Source organism: Sceloporus undulatus, chromosome 1 (genome assembly GCF_019175285.1).
Source record: "Sceloporus undulatus isolate JIND9_A2432 ecotype Alabama chromosome 1, SceUnd_v1.1, whole genome shotgun sequence".
Taxonomy (NCBI): domain Eukaryota; kingdom Metazoa; phylum Chordata; class Lepidosauria; order Squamata; family Phrynosomatidae; genus Sceloporus; species Sceloporus undulatus.
Genome location: NC_056522.1, coordinates 337,722,472 through 337,740,013, shown reverse-complemented (window position 1 = coordinate 337,740,013; position 17,542 = coordinate 337,722,472). Strand labels below are relative to the sequence as shown.

General features: G+C 40.7%; 2 protein-coding genes across 4 annotated transcripts in view; one reads left to right on the top strand and one right to left on the bottom strand.

Annotated features, from left to right (window-relative positions):
* PROSER1 (proline and serine rich 1) overlaps window positions 1-17,542 on the bottom strand; it is a 321,400-nt gene that overhangs the window by 22,020 nt on the left and 281,838 nt on the right. The window lies entirely within an intron of this gene.
* The window catches only part of SEC23A (SEC23 homolog A, COPII coat complex component), a 33,287-nt gene continuing 28,493 nt past the window's right edge, over window positions 12,749-17,542 (top strand). Inside the window, exons 1-7 of one of the 2 annotated variants that reach the window (XM_042448282.1) lie at window positions 12,749-12,955; window positions 13,134-13,220; window positions 14,008-14,244; window positions 14,538-14,617; window positions 15,445-15,589; window positions 15,933-16,091; window positions 16,248-16,363. In XM_042448282.1, coding sequence (XP_042304216.1) covers window positions 13,164-13,220; window positions 14,008-14,244; window positions 14,538-14,617; window positions 15,445-15,589; window positions 15,933-16,091; window positions 16,248-16,363 — 794 coding nt within the window. In that variant the 5' untranslated portion in view covers window positions 12,749-12,955; window positions 13,134-13,163. The remainder of the gene's footprint in view (window positions 12,956-13,133; window positions 13,221-14,007; window positions 14,245-14,537; window positions 14,618-15,444; window positions 15,590-15,932; window positions 16,092-16,247; window positions 16,364-17,542) is intronic. The other variant, XM_042448290.1, reaches the window with a different exon arrangement.

Sequence of the window (17,542 nt, the reverse complement as noted above, 5' to 3'; positions counted from 1 at the left end):
ACTTGTTCGTGGACAATTAACAATTGGCCAAAAGAAGTGGATTTTTCATGCCCTTCTGACTGCTAAAAGCTTAATACTTTGTTACTGGAAAGATAATTTTTCCCACCTGTGAGTCAATGGACAAAAGATCTAACAACATTATATAGAATGACTACAGACAAAATTTCAAATGGTATTTATATTTGGGCATTTGGGAAGATTTTATAGAAATCTATGACTAAGCGATATACATACTATATGTAACGGACAACTCTTTTGAATATAAAAAAATTAAAAAATAACCCTTCATTTACGTTATGTTCAAAAGACACAGATAGTGTACATTGCACCACATGTGCATAAACAACATTTCTGATGCTTTTATATATTTTTAATGGAGTTTTATGATGTTTATTTTTATGGGGAGAATCACAAAACAGATTTCTCTATCATCAACTCAGAATAAATATGACAGGTGGTTTTAATGAGAAACAACCATTTTCACACAACATTTAAAACAAAACTTAAAAAATCATAAAAGCATGTACCAAATGTAAGCAAGATAAGAATTTATGGCAATTACCATAACGATTTTAGAACAGCCCGGCAGGTATCTACTGCACAGAACTGGCTACATACTGAATGGGTGGCAGGTCTGGCGTTCTTTCAGTGAGTAAACAGCAGGCAACTGGAACCACCATTCTTTGGCTCAAGTCGACTGGAAGCCAAACATTCCAGCTGAATCAAACACCATCCCTGTCTTCATTCTCGGAATGAACCCAAAGGTTGCCATTATTGCTCTCTTATTTCTGTTTAAAAGAAAAGAAATAATAAATATATGATAGGAAATCCAAAACATTAAATTAATGCATGCAACCATAAGAAGATCAGTCAGATAGAATAAATCATAGAGCTGGAAGAGACCACAAGAGCCATCCAATCCAACCCTCTGCCATGCAGGAATATACAATCAAAGTGCTCCTGACACAGTAGCATGTGTGTGAGCACATTTTCTAAGAGAGCGAAACACTTCAGAACACTACAGCAAAAATAAGATAAAGAGAAAGCTCTGAAAATGTTTACCAGCAAAGTGGATTTGCTTAAGAAATTTACTAGCAGAATTCTATATGATAACCACTCCCATTAAAAAATAACTTCACAGGAGCATGTTCGTCGCTCGCCCACTACAAACTAACATGTTCAGACTAGCTTACTTGCATTGTACACCAAAAGCACCATTGTGGTCTGTTAGCCTTATTTGGAACCAACTGGAGGCGACAGCCTATTGTGCTAAAACTGTTAGCTATGAGTCACTGCCGGTTGTCTCCGAGAGGTACTCCACCCAGTGCCACCCATCATTAGTGCCTGCGCCCATAGTTGGGGGCACATTAAGCTTCATTCACACATGAAGAAAATCCAGGTGGACCACTTCACTGCCATGGCTCAATGCCATTGAATTCTGGGAATTGTAGTTTCTTATGGCGCCCAAAGCTCTCTGACAGAGAAGGCTAAAGGCGCAAAAACTCCCAAATTTCACAGCAACTGACATGGCAGTTAAAGTAATGTCAACCAGAATAGTTTTGCATGCGATGCAGCCTTAGGCTGGCTCCTCAACAAAATCCTATCTTGACATGTTAGCATAGCTCTTGCCTCACATGAGCACACGCAAAGTTCCGCCACCAGAAAACAGGTAGTACCATCGTGGGCAATTTTTCATCATACAAGCTACAATCAAGAAAATTATCTGGCCATGAATATACTTACAAACATATCAGACATTGGATCTATTCTGTGCAAGAAGCTTACCAACTTATTTTGATGTCACAACTAAGACAACACTAGCAAATCTACATTTATTTTATCCAATATACAGAATAAGAAAAAACTTACTTATTGTTTTTTTAAAAAATTAATGGCTTTGTGAATTCCATAACTATCCAATATACATGTTTCTTTGCAAATCTTTATGTTGTTTCATAAATGCAAAGTTTAATCTCACTGAAGTAAATTTTAATTAAAAGTTGGACTCCTTGGTGTCACTAGTCATAAAGTATTGAGCAAACTCTAAGCAATACGTTCTTCTCAAGCAGATTTGCTGCGAAAAATAAAAGGTAAAACAGTGTGGGAAAATACACAGAAAGTTACACTGTCTAGACCTCACCTTTAGTGTGACGTATTGATGCAGGCTAAAAGTGTGCTCTGGAAGCAATCCTTATCGGCTTAAGAATACGTCGCTGTCAACTGGTATTTCATACAGTATAACCACAAACGGCAGATTTATCTTACGGAGCCAAGCACTTTTTAACAAGCATGCAATATTAACTACCAATGATTACAAGTCAAGCCACTTCAACGTACTATGCATGCACGCCTTCCCTTTCTGAACAAGCATACATAGTTTTATGGCGGCTTACATGCTCCACAAAGAGTAAGGTACACCATGAATGTCTTGATTAGAACAGCGGCCTTTCAGCCTTTAGAAATGAGATTCACCTTTAACCCCAATCGACCACATGGAAAACAGCTTTTATTTTCTCATTTTACTGTCTTATACACCACCTTTCCACCATATTTCCTCTGCAAACCTAGCCAGAAATAAGCTTAGCGTATACTGATGGATGGTACATTATACACCAATTTTACTTCACTCATTAAAGATAGGAAAACACAATATTGTGGGACGGCAACTCATGCCTCACCATTGGCTTTCCTCACTGGGGCTGACAGGAGCTGCAAGTTGCCACCATACACTATGCATAAGTCCATTAAGTAGTAGATTGACTTCTGAGTAAAACATGTTATGACATATTTGCTCCATGCCTATGTGTGGAAAAGAAATGCATAGCTTTTGGTCAGCTTAAGCCCTTTAAACAGTTTCCAGAGAACAGCTGTGTTAGGCGCTACAACACAAAGAAAAAAGGTATGGTGGCAAACTTTTGTAGACTACAGTGAGCGTATTATATGCCATAATAGGTTTGTACTATCTTTAAGATCGCAACAACACTATTTTTAACAGCAAAGACTGGCGTGTCTGCCTAAGTCAGCCCTCTTTCTAAAGATAAGCTCTAGTTCATTTCCACAAAGCAAATAAAACCAGGAAAACACAAAACTAAAAATAAACCCCTGGGAGAAATTGTGTTTTCTTCTGAAAATCCCAATGGAAGATCCATTACAGTTACATGCCACATCTGAGTTCCTAAAGCCAAGTGCCAAACATCACAACCTAAAACAGTTTAGAAAACAAAACATGAGCCCTGACATTCAAGCACACGTTAGTAATACAGTACTATAATTTTACTACTTGTTTGTTTGCTTCTTCCCAAACTGCCTAAATAAATCAATTCTTTAACATGTATCCCACAAATCGGATCGCCTATCAAAAAATTATAGCGTAAGAATATCATAAGTGCACATAGCACCATTACAAGAGAAGGGTTAAAGTACTACAGACTATGCTTTCTGAAGAAGAAATATGCACCCCCTATTGGCAAAACTGATAGTATTGGGCACACATAGCAGGAAATACAGTAACAGTACAGTACTTCACAAAACAAACAATGAGCTTACAAAAAAATAATCTCTTGGCTTCTCATAACATAAAGAAAACCTCCATTTCGTACTGTAGCTCCTTAGGACCTCTCCTTTCCCCTTGACCTCCAAGAAGTGGGTATATTACCCTGCTCCTTGATGGAATGCCCTTATTAAGTCCCCACCCACCTAAATCATTAGGCTTTATTCAAGTCACCTGCCCCACAAACAGAAAAGGGGCATGCAAGGTTTATTGAGGGATGATAACTACGCTGAGTATGTATGTGTCCCAAGAACGGCAATCCCAAATGTCTTCATCGCCTTTTCGTCTACAATGCCCAAAGCAGTGGGGCAACTGAGGCTGCTGCTACATGGCAGAATGAATGCAGTTCAGGGTTGCCATAAATGAAGACCTCAAACCGGGACAAATGTAGGACAAAAGTTTGCAAATGTAGGACACTTTTTTTTTTTAAAAAAAATGGAGGTCATGTGAAAAAATTTGATGATTTGTTAAAAAAAATGTTAAATAAATGCATGTTTCTAGGCATGATCAAAATGAAGGACAGATGGCAGAAATGTACTCCCTTTCTGGCGAAATCACCCCCCCTACCATCCAAAACACACACAACGCACATTTGAGCATTTCACATGGCTTACTTAACAGGCCTCTTGCATATTTCAGAGGCTTATTGCATCACCATCACCACACTGATCATTGACAAAACAAGGGAGACTGTTAGCATTACAAGCACACCAAAACACACAAAAAGGCACTTGGGAACAAATGCACTTTAAAAAAAAAAAGCATGGCCCGCACCTCTCCTCCACCTCCGCCTCCCCTTCATCCTCCTCCTCCTCCGCGCCAAAAAGGGCAAAGGAAATGGCCCTTTCTGGCTGCAGTCCGGCCCAACAGCTCCCCCTGAGCCTGGCGCCAATGGGGGCAGACTGGGGCTGGGACAAGCCCCGCCCCTGCCACTCGCACAGCTCCGGCCGGAGAAGGGGTGGCTGTTCAGCCACCCATTAGCCCTACGTGCGGCTCCGCACCCCTCCTCCTCGCCTCCTTCGAAGGCGCTGCCTCCGTAAAGGGACCACTCCCTTTGAGCCAGGCTGCGCAGGGCCCAGGCAGGCAAGTGGGCCAATTGCGCGCTTCAGCCGGCGCGCACTGGGGCAACTGCCAGCGCAAGCACGGAGGAGACAGAGGAGGAGGTGGGTGGCCAAACCACCAGCCGCGCACAGCCCTGCAGCCAGGGGGATGTGCTGGGGGAGGAGGAGCTGGAGAAGGGTGGCGGGGCCAGAGGGAAGCGCGCAGGGGGGTGGAGAGAAGGAGGAGCCCAATGCGGAAAGTGGTGCCAGCCGCCATAGGAGCAGCCGCGGCCATCAAGCAGGCGATGTAAAATATATCTAATTTGTATGGAAAATTTCATTCAGATGTGTCAATGGTTAACTAAGGGTTTAAAATGGTTCCTGTTTGAAGGCCAAAAGTCTAGGCCTGGAAGAACAAGGTCGGCAGTCGGCCAGAGAAGAGAGAAAAGGAGAGGAGCGCTGGCAGCCATTTTGAGACCGTGTGCTTGTTGACTGAAGGGAGGAGCTCTGTGAGTCACATCTGTGAGTCCACAAGGGGGCGGAGCTAGCAGACTAGCTTTATAACCAACTTCCAGAGCCTTCCAGAGCAGGTCGCCAGAGAGAGGAGAAGGAAGAGCTGCTTGGCAGCCATTTGAGACCAGTGTGCTTGACCGGGTGCTCATTGCTGAAGGGGAGGAGCTTCTGTGAGTCACATCTGGAGTCAACAAGGGGCGGAGCTAGGCAGACTAGCTTAATTACCAACTTCCCGAATTTTAGTTTAGTTTCTTTTAACCAACAACTCTACTCAATGGCATCAGGTTAGAATCAGATATGAAATAGAACCTCGGCTTTAAGTAGCAGATAGCAGCCAGTACATCCTTTAAAGAAGTATCCCCAGTAATTGACTGTTATAGTCATTACTAAAGACTTTGCAGTATGGACAACGAGGGATCGCTGTAGTCACCTGCAACTCTTGTGGGATGTTTTTTCTTCTTCCCACAGAATTGAGAACTTCACATGCACCAAGTGCAAGTTGGTAGCACTCTTGGAGGAGGAAGTGCCAGCAGCGGAGGTCAAAGAGTAGCTACACTCAGACATATTAGGGAACAAGAGGATTCCTGACACAATAGAACTAACCATCTGGATGATACCATGCAGAGGAGCATCTAGGGGAAGAGGTCACGTGCCATACACAGGGGCAGACAGCGGAGGAATGTCACAAAGAGAAAGTAAGCCCAAGAAGGAATGTTCTGGAGCTTGCATTAGAGAATCGATTCGCAAGCTCTTTCCCTTATCAAGGAGGAGAAGAAGACAGCACGGACAGACTTCAGGGACAGAGCGGGGAGCCTGAGAGTCCACCCGAGGGAACAGTCGCGGCTAAGCCTAGGAGGAGGCGTGTGGTCGTAGTGGGGGACCCTTGCGAGGGGTACAGAAGCAGTGATTTGTAGCCCGACAAGATGTCTCGAGAGGTGTGTTTGTCTTCCAGGTGCAAAGATCGTGATGTGACAGAGAGCTGACAAGACACGGTCAAAGCCTACTGACAAATACCACCTTCCTTTGGTCCAAGGGCGGGGAACTAATGAATACTGCAAAACACAAGCAATTCAGAAAAACTCAAAAGGAAATGACGGGGCCGCGGGTAGGAAGACTGAAAGAAAGAGGATGTAACAGGGTGTCATCTCGTCTCTTCTGCACGTGAAGGGCATGGTCCAGGAAGGGAGAGAAAAGACAGATGATGAACACACTGGCTCGCAGATGGTGCCAGCCGAGAAGGAGGATTCTTCGATACATAGGGCGGCGGTTCCACGAGGAGAGACTTCTTTGCAACAGACGGGTTGCAATCTCACACCCCAGTTGGAAGAAAAATGTTTGTGCCAACAGTCCTCAAGAACTGAATCAGGAGCTTAAAAACTGAGTTCCAAGGAAGGGAGGGGACAAGTATAAGGAAGGCGAAAGGGAGGCAAAAAAGTCAAACGACCATAGAGGAAACAAGAAAAAAGTGCAAGGACCCAACAGTGGGGAGGAACCAAAAAACTTGCACAGCACAAGTAAAGGAGAACCATGGTCTGCGATGTCTCTACAACTAATGCACAGAGCATGGAAAATAAGCCAGAATGAGACTCGAACTCCTAGAACACAAAGCAAATATGATAAATAGGCATCACAACTGAAACCTGGTGGAATGAAGTCCCATGAGTTGGAATGTGGAAATAGAGGGGTAATAACCTTTTAAGAGAAATAGGCAAACAAGAAAGGAGGAGATAGCACTAATGTCAGAGATATTGACAACCAGTGAAGAGAATCCTGGACATCAATCAGGGAAGCAGGTGGGAAGCATCGGATAAGAATCAAAGGGGAGAGAAACACAAGGATGTGATGGGGCGGTAGGGAGTCTACTACAGACCCCCAAAGTACAGACTGAAGGAATTGTATGATATCTTTCTAGACAGAATGACCACACAGTCAGAAAAGAGAAGGTAGTAGTTGAATGGGCGCTGGCACTATCCTGATAGTTGTTGGAATCAAACAGCGTCAAACCCTCAAGGGCCTAGCAAATTCCCTCACTTGGCCTGGAAGACAATTTCAATGGATCCAAACGGTGTAAGAGGCAACAAGGGGGTCAGACCTGATTTTAGATTCTGATCTAACCAACAAGGATGACTATGGTTAATGGGTGGCAAGGGGTGGGGAATCATTAGGGGTGGAAGTGACCAGGTGTCCCTGGAGTTTGTATAACAAGTTGAAAGTATAACCAGGCATAGTCCTACACGCATCCTAACGTTAGGAGATCAGATTTCGGTAACTTAGAGAAGTATTGAGTTTCAATTCCATTGTCAAAATACTAAAAGATAAAGGAGTTCAGGACTATGGACTTTCTCAAAAAGGAGATACTGGAGGCACAAAGTTGCAACTGTTCCAGTTGAGAAAGAAAAACGGAGGTGGCCTCAAGAAACCAAGATGTATGACTAAGAACTTTCAACGGAGCTGAAGTTGGAAAACGGAAACATGTATATAATGGAAAAAAGGGGAAATCATAAAAAGAATTCAAATAAATAGCAGGCATTGTAACGGGGTAAAGTCAGAAAAGCTAGCACAGAATGACTCAGGCTTGCTGAGAGGTTAAGAACAAAAAAAGGGTCTTTTTGGATATGTCGCACAAAAGGAAGAAGAAGGAACTGTAGGCCACGGCCGTGAGAAGTGGCAAATGCTAACAGAAGACAAGAAAAGCAGATTAAGCAACACCATTCTTTGCCTCAGTCTTCCAGAAAAGGCAAAGGGTGCTCACCTGAGGATAATGGGCAGAGGACAGATAGGGGCAGTTCAGTACAGATAAGTAAAGAGATAGTAAGAGGAACACCTTAATTATCTAATGATTTAAGTCGCCGGGACCAGAATGACTCCATCCAAGGGTATTAAAAGAACTGGCAAATGTAAAGAGCGGGCATTGCATAATCTTTTGAAAAAGTACGGAAACTGAGATCCCAGCAGACTGGCGGAGGGGCAAACGTTGTCCACAGCTTCAAAAAGGGTGAAAAAGAGATCCCAACATTATCCTTCCAGTTAGTCTACATCAGTACGAGGAAAGATTCGGGAAGCAGATCACATTAAACAGGGAGATTCTGTGAACATCTAGAAGGCAATCCAGAATCACAAAAAGTCAACATGGGTTTCAAGAACAGTCATGCCAGACAAACCAATCCTCTTTCTTTGACTTTGATAAAATTACAAGCTTGGTAGATGAAGGGAACGGCTGTGGATATAGTATAATCTTGATTTCAGTAAGGCCTTTGACAAAGTTTTACCATACACGTCTGCAAACAAGGTGTAAAATGTGGGCTAGACAAAGGACTGTTTAAATGGATTGGAATTGGTTTGACCGGCCGAACCCAATGTGCTCAACGTGGCTCCTTTTCATCTGGAGGAAGTGACCAGTGGGGTCCCACAGGGCTCTGTCCTGGGCCCGTGCTATTCAACATCTTTATCAATGACCTGGATGACTGAATTGGAAGCATACTTATCAAATTTGGCATATGATACCAAATTAGGGGAAATAGCTAATACCCCAGAGGACAGGAATCGAAGATTCAAAATGACCTGAATAGACTAGAAGCGTCCAAAGCTAACAAAATGAAATTCACACGAGAAATGGAATTTATTGCACTTAGTGCTGAAAAATAAAATGCACCAGATATGAGGTGGGTGACACCTGGCGAATGAAACTGCGTGTGAAAGGGATCTAGAGTCCAGTAGACCACAAGTTGAACACGAGTGAACTGTGATGGCGGCAGCTAAAAGGCCAATGCTATTTTAGGCTGCATCAATAGAAGTATAGTGTACTAGATTCAAGAGAAGTAATGGGCCCTGTATTCTGTCTCTGTCGCCCCACCTAGAATATTGTGTCCATTCGGGGCGCCACAAGTCAGAAAGTACATAGAAAACGGAGCGTGTCCAAAGGAGGGCGACAAAAATGGTGAAGGTCTGGAAACCATGCCAGGAGGAACACTTAGGGGAGCTGGGGATGTTTAGCCTGGAGAAAAGAAGTTAAGAGGTGATATGATCGACCCTGTTTAAAAATATTTTGAAGGGATGTCATATTGAGAGGAGCAAGCTTGTTTTCTGCTGCTCCCAGAACAGGACCCGGAACAATGGATGCGCTGCAGGAAAGAGATCCACCTGACATTAGGAGGAACTTCCTGACAGTTAGGGCTGTTCGACAATGGAATGCACTTCCTGGGAAGGTGATAGAGTCTCCTTCCTTGGAGGCCTTTAACAGAGCCGGGATGGCTATCTGTCAGGGAATTCTTTGAATTGATTTCCTTATGGCAGTGTTTGGACTGAATGGCCCTAGTGGGTCTCCTTCCAACTCTAAGATTCTATGATTCTAATGTGCCTGAGACCATATAGAACAAATTGTTTATTGTTATGGTCTTGTGGAGCATGGTGACTTGCATGGAAAGAGGTGTGTCCACTGGTGGGAAAGTGATCTTTTGAAGAGAACAAGACTGAATGTCAAATTCAAGCTTCTAGTCATGGACTCTGAAAGAGTATAAGAGGTATAGTAGCCCTGCTGTAAAGTGTAAAGAGCAAACAAAAGTCAATAAACCCTCATTGGAGTAAAATCTGTGTTGAAGTTACTTTTGTCCTGAGTTACAGAGAAGACTGCATCTGTTTCGCAGTTGGACCAGTCCAGAACACCGGTAACAAGAGACATCAACCAGCCCAATAAGCTTTTTCTCTAACAGCATGTGCGGGGGTAGAAGTGGGCTGCAGGCGGGGCAGACCGCTTTTGGCTGAAACCGACCGTGACCGTGCCAGCACCCACAAACGGATGTGGCACGCCTGCAGCCGGTTATGGCATCCCTAATGCAGTCTGATACCGCTTTTTTGCCAGAGCCTCCATTCTATGGCAATCCCAGGAATTTGTGGTTGTTTGTGACAACCAGAACTCATCTGACGAGCAGGCGTAATAGCACACAACTAACAAAATCCAGAATTTAATAGCAAGGCCTGCCCCATAAAAATTTCATAGCAAGGGCTGCTATTCTGCACATGCGAAACAATCCATGATACCTTAACTGCAATTGCTCAATGCTATGGAATCCCAGGATGTGTACCTTAATTGTGCCACCAGAACTCTCGGTCAGAGAATGCAAAGCATCGCACAAACTACACATCTCAGAATTGTAGCATGGGGCCATGGCAGTTAAAGTGCCTCAACTGCATTAATTCCATGGTGTGGATGCAACCTGAAAAGAAGCCCAAATAATGGCCTTAATTTAAAAGGACACGAATAGGAAGGAACCAAATTTACTTGTGATTACTTCCCACAGTGTAGCACTCTGGAACTCCAAAACATATCTGTTAAGGAAATGTAACCACTATGTGACAGCTCCAAAACATGTGTGTTAAAGGAAGCATCAGCGTATTACATTTCCAACAATTTGCTGACTTAGAAATCCCTTCTTGAATAGATGTTGTGGTAACCAACATACTTTAAAGAGCAGTTTCTTTATTGTGGTCAATAAGTATTTTCATGTAGCTATTTGTAATGTATTTGTTTGTAGTTATCTGTATTTATTTACTGCTTAGTGTTTCCTTTATATTAATAAATAAATTAAAAAAGAACAATTTCTCCTGAATCAGATGTATTCATAGATCTATAGCCATACTAGTTATAGATATTAAAACCAATGCCCCTTGATTAGTCAAGTATGCTTCTAAACATTGATAGTGCCTCTGCATATGTCCCTGTTACAGATTTTAAAAAATCAGTTAAATAATTAAAAACAGTTCTCACTGTGTAGTATTTTCATTAGAGGTTCACAATGTCAGGGACCTTGGAACTTTTTTTTAAAGTGTGGGAGCTCAGTGTTGGCAGTCATGCCATTGCTGATTTTGCCTTCTTGCAGGTACATTTTTAACAAAATAAAGAAAACGCAGCATGCCTTGCTTGCATTAAAATAAGAACAACAACCACCTGGATCAAGAAACAATCTCACTACCAGGAGAGCAATGGCAAAATAATAAACTGTCACAAAATTAAGTAAATAAAAAAAACACCCCAATATTAATTTATCAACCAAAAAGGAAAATATGTAAGATCCTATTAAATAAGTGGAGATGTCTATAAGCTTCTTAACACATCCGTCTGCCCACATACCTGCTTTAAAAGCAAAACCTGTACTGATATGTTGGAAGATACAGGATTTCTTGCATACTAATCCACACATAAAATGCACAAGCATGTATATCTACGAAGCTTGAGGTATCGAGAAGCATGTGTTGGACACAGCCAGTGGGAGGGCAGATTATATCTCCCATTCTTTATCATGCAGTCATCCATAAATATGCAGATTTTTGCAAACTCGGTGTCTACATAGAAGTCCTCTTCATGTAATTCTGTGTAGCTTACTTGCAAATAAGTGCACAAGATAGATTGCATGCAGACCTTTTTATTCATGGGGGAGGAGATCAAGTGCAATGGATTTCTTAATATTTAGTGTATTGCTTGATCATTCAGTACAATTCTGATTGATAATTCCTGAGGGACATCAACTACATTAGTGTTGGTGGTCCAATATGCCTGATCAATTGAGGAGGAGTCTCAGCTTCCACCAGTATAATCTTGGGTGGTCTTGAGCACCCCACCCCTCTCTGTTATCGGGTCTTTGTCAAATGTACTCCCAAATGTATTTCTCTGCAGTAAGTCCCAGTTATTTTGGTTGTGCTTATAAACCACTTTCTTGGAGATAAAGTCACTAAAATTAGAGGGACTTATTTCCACAAGGTGCCTCTGACCCAGAGCCCCATGATTTTTTTTTACAAATCTGTGTAAAATATTCTATTCTACTAAAGTGAATGGTAAATTATTTTGGACGGAGGTAAATGGTTTTGGTTTCTTGTACATAGTTGCTAGTTTGATGCCAAAGTGCAGTATCCAACATTGGATATGTATTAGTGGAACAGCAGAATCTAGTAGAAGTGGGAATGGACAGGATCTCTTTCTACTACAACCTCTTGCTCTAGAGTTCTGCAAAACTCTTAAAACTGGAGTCAGTTTTAACGCCATTCTGAGAGTTTCAGGCAGAAAGAGGTAAGGACAGGTAAAGAAAGTTCTGTTGCACTGGTACTGTACAGTAGTGCTAGAATGACATTGGATTTAGGCCAGAGTGTCTATAATTGGTTGTATTTAGTACTTCAAGAACAGCTTCACATGTGCAGTAGCAGTACCCAGAGCTTTAGGGTTGTTTTTTCTTTTACAGTGTGCTCAAAGACCTTCAAGATTCACATATCCAAATTTTTCTGGTGACAAACTGAGGAAAAATGCATATTAACAGCTTGAAAGAAAACTACATTAGTAGCTTGTATTAAAAATTGTTCTGATTTTGTTACAGTATCAGAGTTCTACATCCCCTATCTAACCTGTAGTAGTGTAGGTAACCACACTACTTTGTTTTACTCTAGTGATCTTTGTTCTTCCACTGCATATGGAAAGGTGTAATATGAATTTTATTTCTTTAAATATTTACATCTCCTTTTTTCAATAGGTATGTTTAAAGTGACTTACGGTACACTAATCATAATAAACCAAATAAATAATATCTTAACTTTCTGGTTAACTAATCTTACTGTTCAGTAAGATAAGAAATAGCAGGCGGGAAAACAAGAAACAGCTAAAGCAGAACGTTTAGAACAGAAAAGTTTTCATAGGTAATGTGGATGCAAATAATGGTGATTTTAATGTGTTCATGTTTGAGCATGAAACTTCCTGGATATATCTGGTCTGCATACATAATTTACTAAAGCATTTTAAATTTTATTTTGTAGCCAGGTGGATTACCGAGCAAAATTATGGGCTTGCAATTTTTGTTACCAGAGAAATCAGGTAAGCTAAAATTTCTGTAGACTTGCTTCCTAATAAACATGTTCTAGGATCAAAATAATGAGTGGCAACAATATTAACACACATGGGGAAGAATAGACAAATATGAATATAGCTAAATGTGTTTCAAAGCATGTTGTGTGCAATTTTTAAAAAACCATTCAATCACTTTCTCTTTTAGTTTCCTCCTACCTATGCTGGCATATCTGAGATGAACCAGCCTGCAGAACTCTTACCTCAATTTTCTAGTATCGAATATGTAGTACAGGTAAGTATTCTGATTACAATCCATGGGACTGTTGAGTCAGGAAAGTAGCAGGATGGGCTGTGTTGACCAGGATGTCAGCATATTATCCTAATATGTGGAGGTTGTGCTGGCAGCTAGCATTAAATTTTCAGAAGCACCTGGCATCCTTTGTTATAATGCAATATAGAGCTGTTGTGTAGCTGAGATATAGAAGAGCGTAGGTGTTCCTGATATGAGGTTGTATATATATTCTGGCAGTTTTAGCTAGAAAAGTAGGCATTATGCACCCATTCTAATTGCACTGCTAGGCAGTGTAGCAGTATGCCAAAGATCCTACTGAAGTTCTGTTTGCATAAATCAGTATGTATAATTTTGTCTTGTATCAGAGAAACCCATACATTTTAATTTTGGTAGTAAAATATATGCAGCCACTCTGAAATTGGTAATAATAATAATAATAATAATTTTATTTATATACCGCTATTCCAAAGATCATAGCGGTGAACAGCAAGTAAGCTAATTTGCCCCCAACAGTCTGGGTACTCATTTTAGTGACGTCGGAAGGATGCAGGCCTGAGTCGAGCTTGGGCCCTTTTGCTGGTCTTGAACTCGCAATCTTGTGGTTTTGAGTGAATGGCTGCAGTACAGGCATTTAACCACTGCGCCACCAGGGCTCCTGTCCAAATACTATTTGGGAATATTTCCCAAATAGCATTTGATTGTCTTTGGACTGGGTTGGTTACCTAACAAATATGTTTCATGACTTTCTTTAGTAATAATTCTTCAATGTTATTCCCTTTTATTTAAGCGTGGACCTCAGATGCCTTTGATATTTCTTTATGTTGTTGACACTTGTATGGAAGATGAAGACTTACAAGCTTTGAAGGAATCCATGCAAATGTCACTAAGTCTCCTACCTCCAACTGCTTTGGTGGGGCTTATTACTTTTGGGAGAATGGTGCAAGTTCATGAGCTTGGCTGTGAAGGGATTTCCAAAAGTTATGTCTTCAGAGGGACAAAAGATTTGTCTGCAAAACAGCTTCAGGTAAATATAAAATTAATATAAATGTGGTCTTGCTAACCTTATGATTGCTCTGTCTTTGAAGAGGGAAGTAGAAAATCTCCATGCTACTAACCATTGTACAGTTCAGGAATTAGTGAAATATTTCCTTATTTATCTTATTTGCAGATGGATACTTTTCTAAGAAATGAAATAGGGCTTTTTTTAAAAGGTAGCACATAGGTTACTTTCTTAATTTACTTGAAAATGTCATTATGGTGGAAATGCTGAACATATAGCTGTATTTCATTTTATTTTATAAAATATACTCTTCACAGGAGATGTTAGGACTGACAAAAATGAATGTTTCACAAGTGGGTCGTGGCCCTCAGGTACAGCAACCACCACCATCTAACAGGTATTGAGTTTCTTATTAAAATTATAACTAATTTCATTTGCAGTAACTCCAGTTTTGTGATATAAATAACTACATTTAAGAAATTTGACATTACTTTTGGTGCCCGTCCTGAGTTTGTCATTGCTACTATTTCTTCTATGATCATTTATTCCATTCTTTTAAGGGGCTGTTTGTAGCCTTTTCTTAGATCTGCACTAGGACTTTTCCAAAGTTTGTTTTAAACTGGAGACTCTATAGAAGCTGAACCCTCTTTATATGGACTGAGGTGCTCCTATAATTTGAGAGTCAAATTTTCTTCTCTGAATTTAACAAATGGCATCATAGAATTATAGTGCAAAGTTGCTATTTCACTGATGCACTATAACTTAGATTTTTTTAATGCAGAAGAAGTGAAAGGAACTTGTTATTCAGAAACCCACTTGAGAGTGAGAATAAAATATCGCAATAGTGTTGGGAATTTTCAGAAAATAGTCCAGGAAATGTTAAACATCATTTGGGCCCTATACAGACAGCCAAAATAAAGCTGCTTCGGGTCACTTTGGAGGTATGGTGTTTCAATGATGCATGCGTCCTAAGAGTCTGGAAGTTGTACCAAAGCTGCACTCCAGTCCTTAGGACTGGATCGTGGCTTTGATGCGGCTTCTGGACTCTGAGGACGCATGTATCATTGAAACACCATACCTCCAAAGTGACTCAAAGCAGCTTTATTTTGGCTGTCTGTATCAGGCCTTGGATATTTTAAAAACCCACAACAAGAAATATCAAACGTCCTAGTACATGCTATGTAAAAGGATATCTATTTAGCTTACTCTTCTTGCTAACTTCAGATTCTTACAGCCAGTACAGAAAATTGACATGAATCTCACAGATCTTCTGGGTGAACTGCAGCGTGATCCTTGGCCTGTTCCTCAGGGAAAGAGACCTTTGCGGTCTTCTGGAGTGGCTCTTTCTATCGCTGTAGGACTTATAGAGGTAATAGGATCTCTCTTATATATATGTGTGTGTGTAAAAGCTTATACATTTCCTGTAATTTGGATAAAGGATTACAGATCTTCCTAGCTTTAGAAATTTAATAAGTGTGAGTTAAGTTCAAAACTGGAAATTTTTACAAGTATATCTCTTCAGTTGGGATAGAAAAAAGAAGTTGTTTTGAAGCTTTTTTGATTCAGCTTTTATTGTTTGCAGTTGCAGGAAATTGATCACTACAGTTACCAATTCTAGTTGATTACAGCTGTATCAACATTAATCTTAAGTAGCAGTTACACTGCAATATATTTTAAAAGAGGGATAATGAATACAAAATATTGTGTTACAGTGTACATTCCCTAATACTGGTGCCCGGATAATGATGTTTATTGGTGGACCAGCAACTCAAGGACCTGGAATGGTTGTAGGGGATGAACTTAAGCTGCCTATTAGATCTTGGCATGACATTGAGAAAGACAATGCCAAATATGTCAAAAAGGGTACTAAGGTAAGAGGACTTGATTTTTAGTTATGTAATTTAAACTGTGTATTCAGTACAGGACATGAATTGTTTGTATATTTATATGGGTTGCCTAGAAAATTTGACTTATAAGACATTTAATAAATAAATCTATAAAAATATTTATTATGTTTCTGTGTCTAGCATTTTGAAGCTCTGGCAAATCGTGCTGCTTCAACGGGTCATGTTATTGACATCTATGCATGTGCACTAGATCAGACTGGTCTCCTGGAGATGAAGTGCTGTCCTAACTACACAGGGTATGTGATCCCTTGTTAAGGTAATATATCAAGGACTATATGGGAAAACAGTGTTTTCATGTACTTCGGAGTTACTATTGAAATAAGCCTTCCCAGGAAAAAAGCTAAATATTGTGTATGTATCAAGTGAGTTTGCATATGTTTACATCACCCTAGATGTAAACAAAGCTGCCACTGTTTTGTTTTTCCAGGCAGAGTAACTTGTCAAAAAGTGCTAGTTTCCCCCCCCACAAGAGGATCCATATCTAATATTTTGTGGGCTTATTTCTCAAAATATTATTTTGAGACCTTTTTATACTGGGCTGCTACTTTAGAGAGCAACCTTAAAGTAAAGTGCAGAGGAGCACTGTTGTAGAATGATGTATCTGGAAATGTGTGATATGTGTTCTGTATCAGATTGCATGGTTACAGTTGTCTCAGAAAAGTATTTCAATAAGCACTTTCCCGTGGGTCATTTAGAGCCAGAGCTTGGAAGTAACAAGTTTCAGGACATACATAGTTATCTGTAAGGCATATGATTATCTGTATGTTTACTTGGAAGTAAATTCCTCCTTAGTGCGGTAGGACTCGTCGTCAAGCAAATCAATATGCAAGTAAAATTTTTGTTATTGTTGTTAATTGCTGTGAAGTCAACTTCGGCTTATGGTGATCCTAGGAATGAGGACCTCCAAGTCATCCTGTCATCAGCTGGTCTGCTCAGGTCTTGCAGACTCAGGTCATGGATTTAATGTGGTCTTCCTCTTTTGCTGCTGCCTTCTACTTACCAAGCATTATTGTTTCTTCTCGTTAGTCATGCCTTTTTATGATAGGTCCAAAATACAACAGTATCAGTTTAGCCATCTTAACTTCTAGGGAGGGTTCAGGCTTGATTTATTTGTTTTTTTTAATAGTCCATGGTATCTGTAGAATTCTTCTCTAGCACCATATTTCAAATGAGTTGATTTTCTTCCTATCATTCTTTACTGTCCAGCTTTCACAACCATACATAGAAATTGGAAATACAATGGCATGGACAATCCATGCCCCCAAGCCATGTTGAAGCAGGCTGAAGCTGCCGGTCTGTTCTGGCCCTCAGTTTCTCTGTATTCTGTCCTGATGGTAGCCTATTGTCCTAAGCACTGGAATATATGTTAAGCATTTCCAATCTGTGGGCCATTTTTCATTTTCCGTATTTGTTGA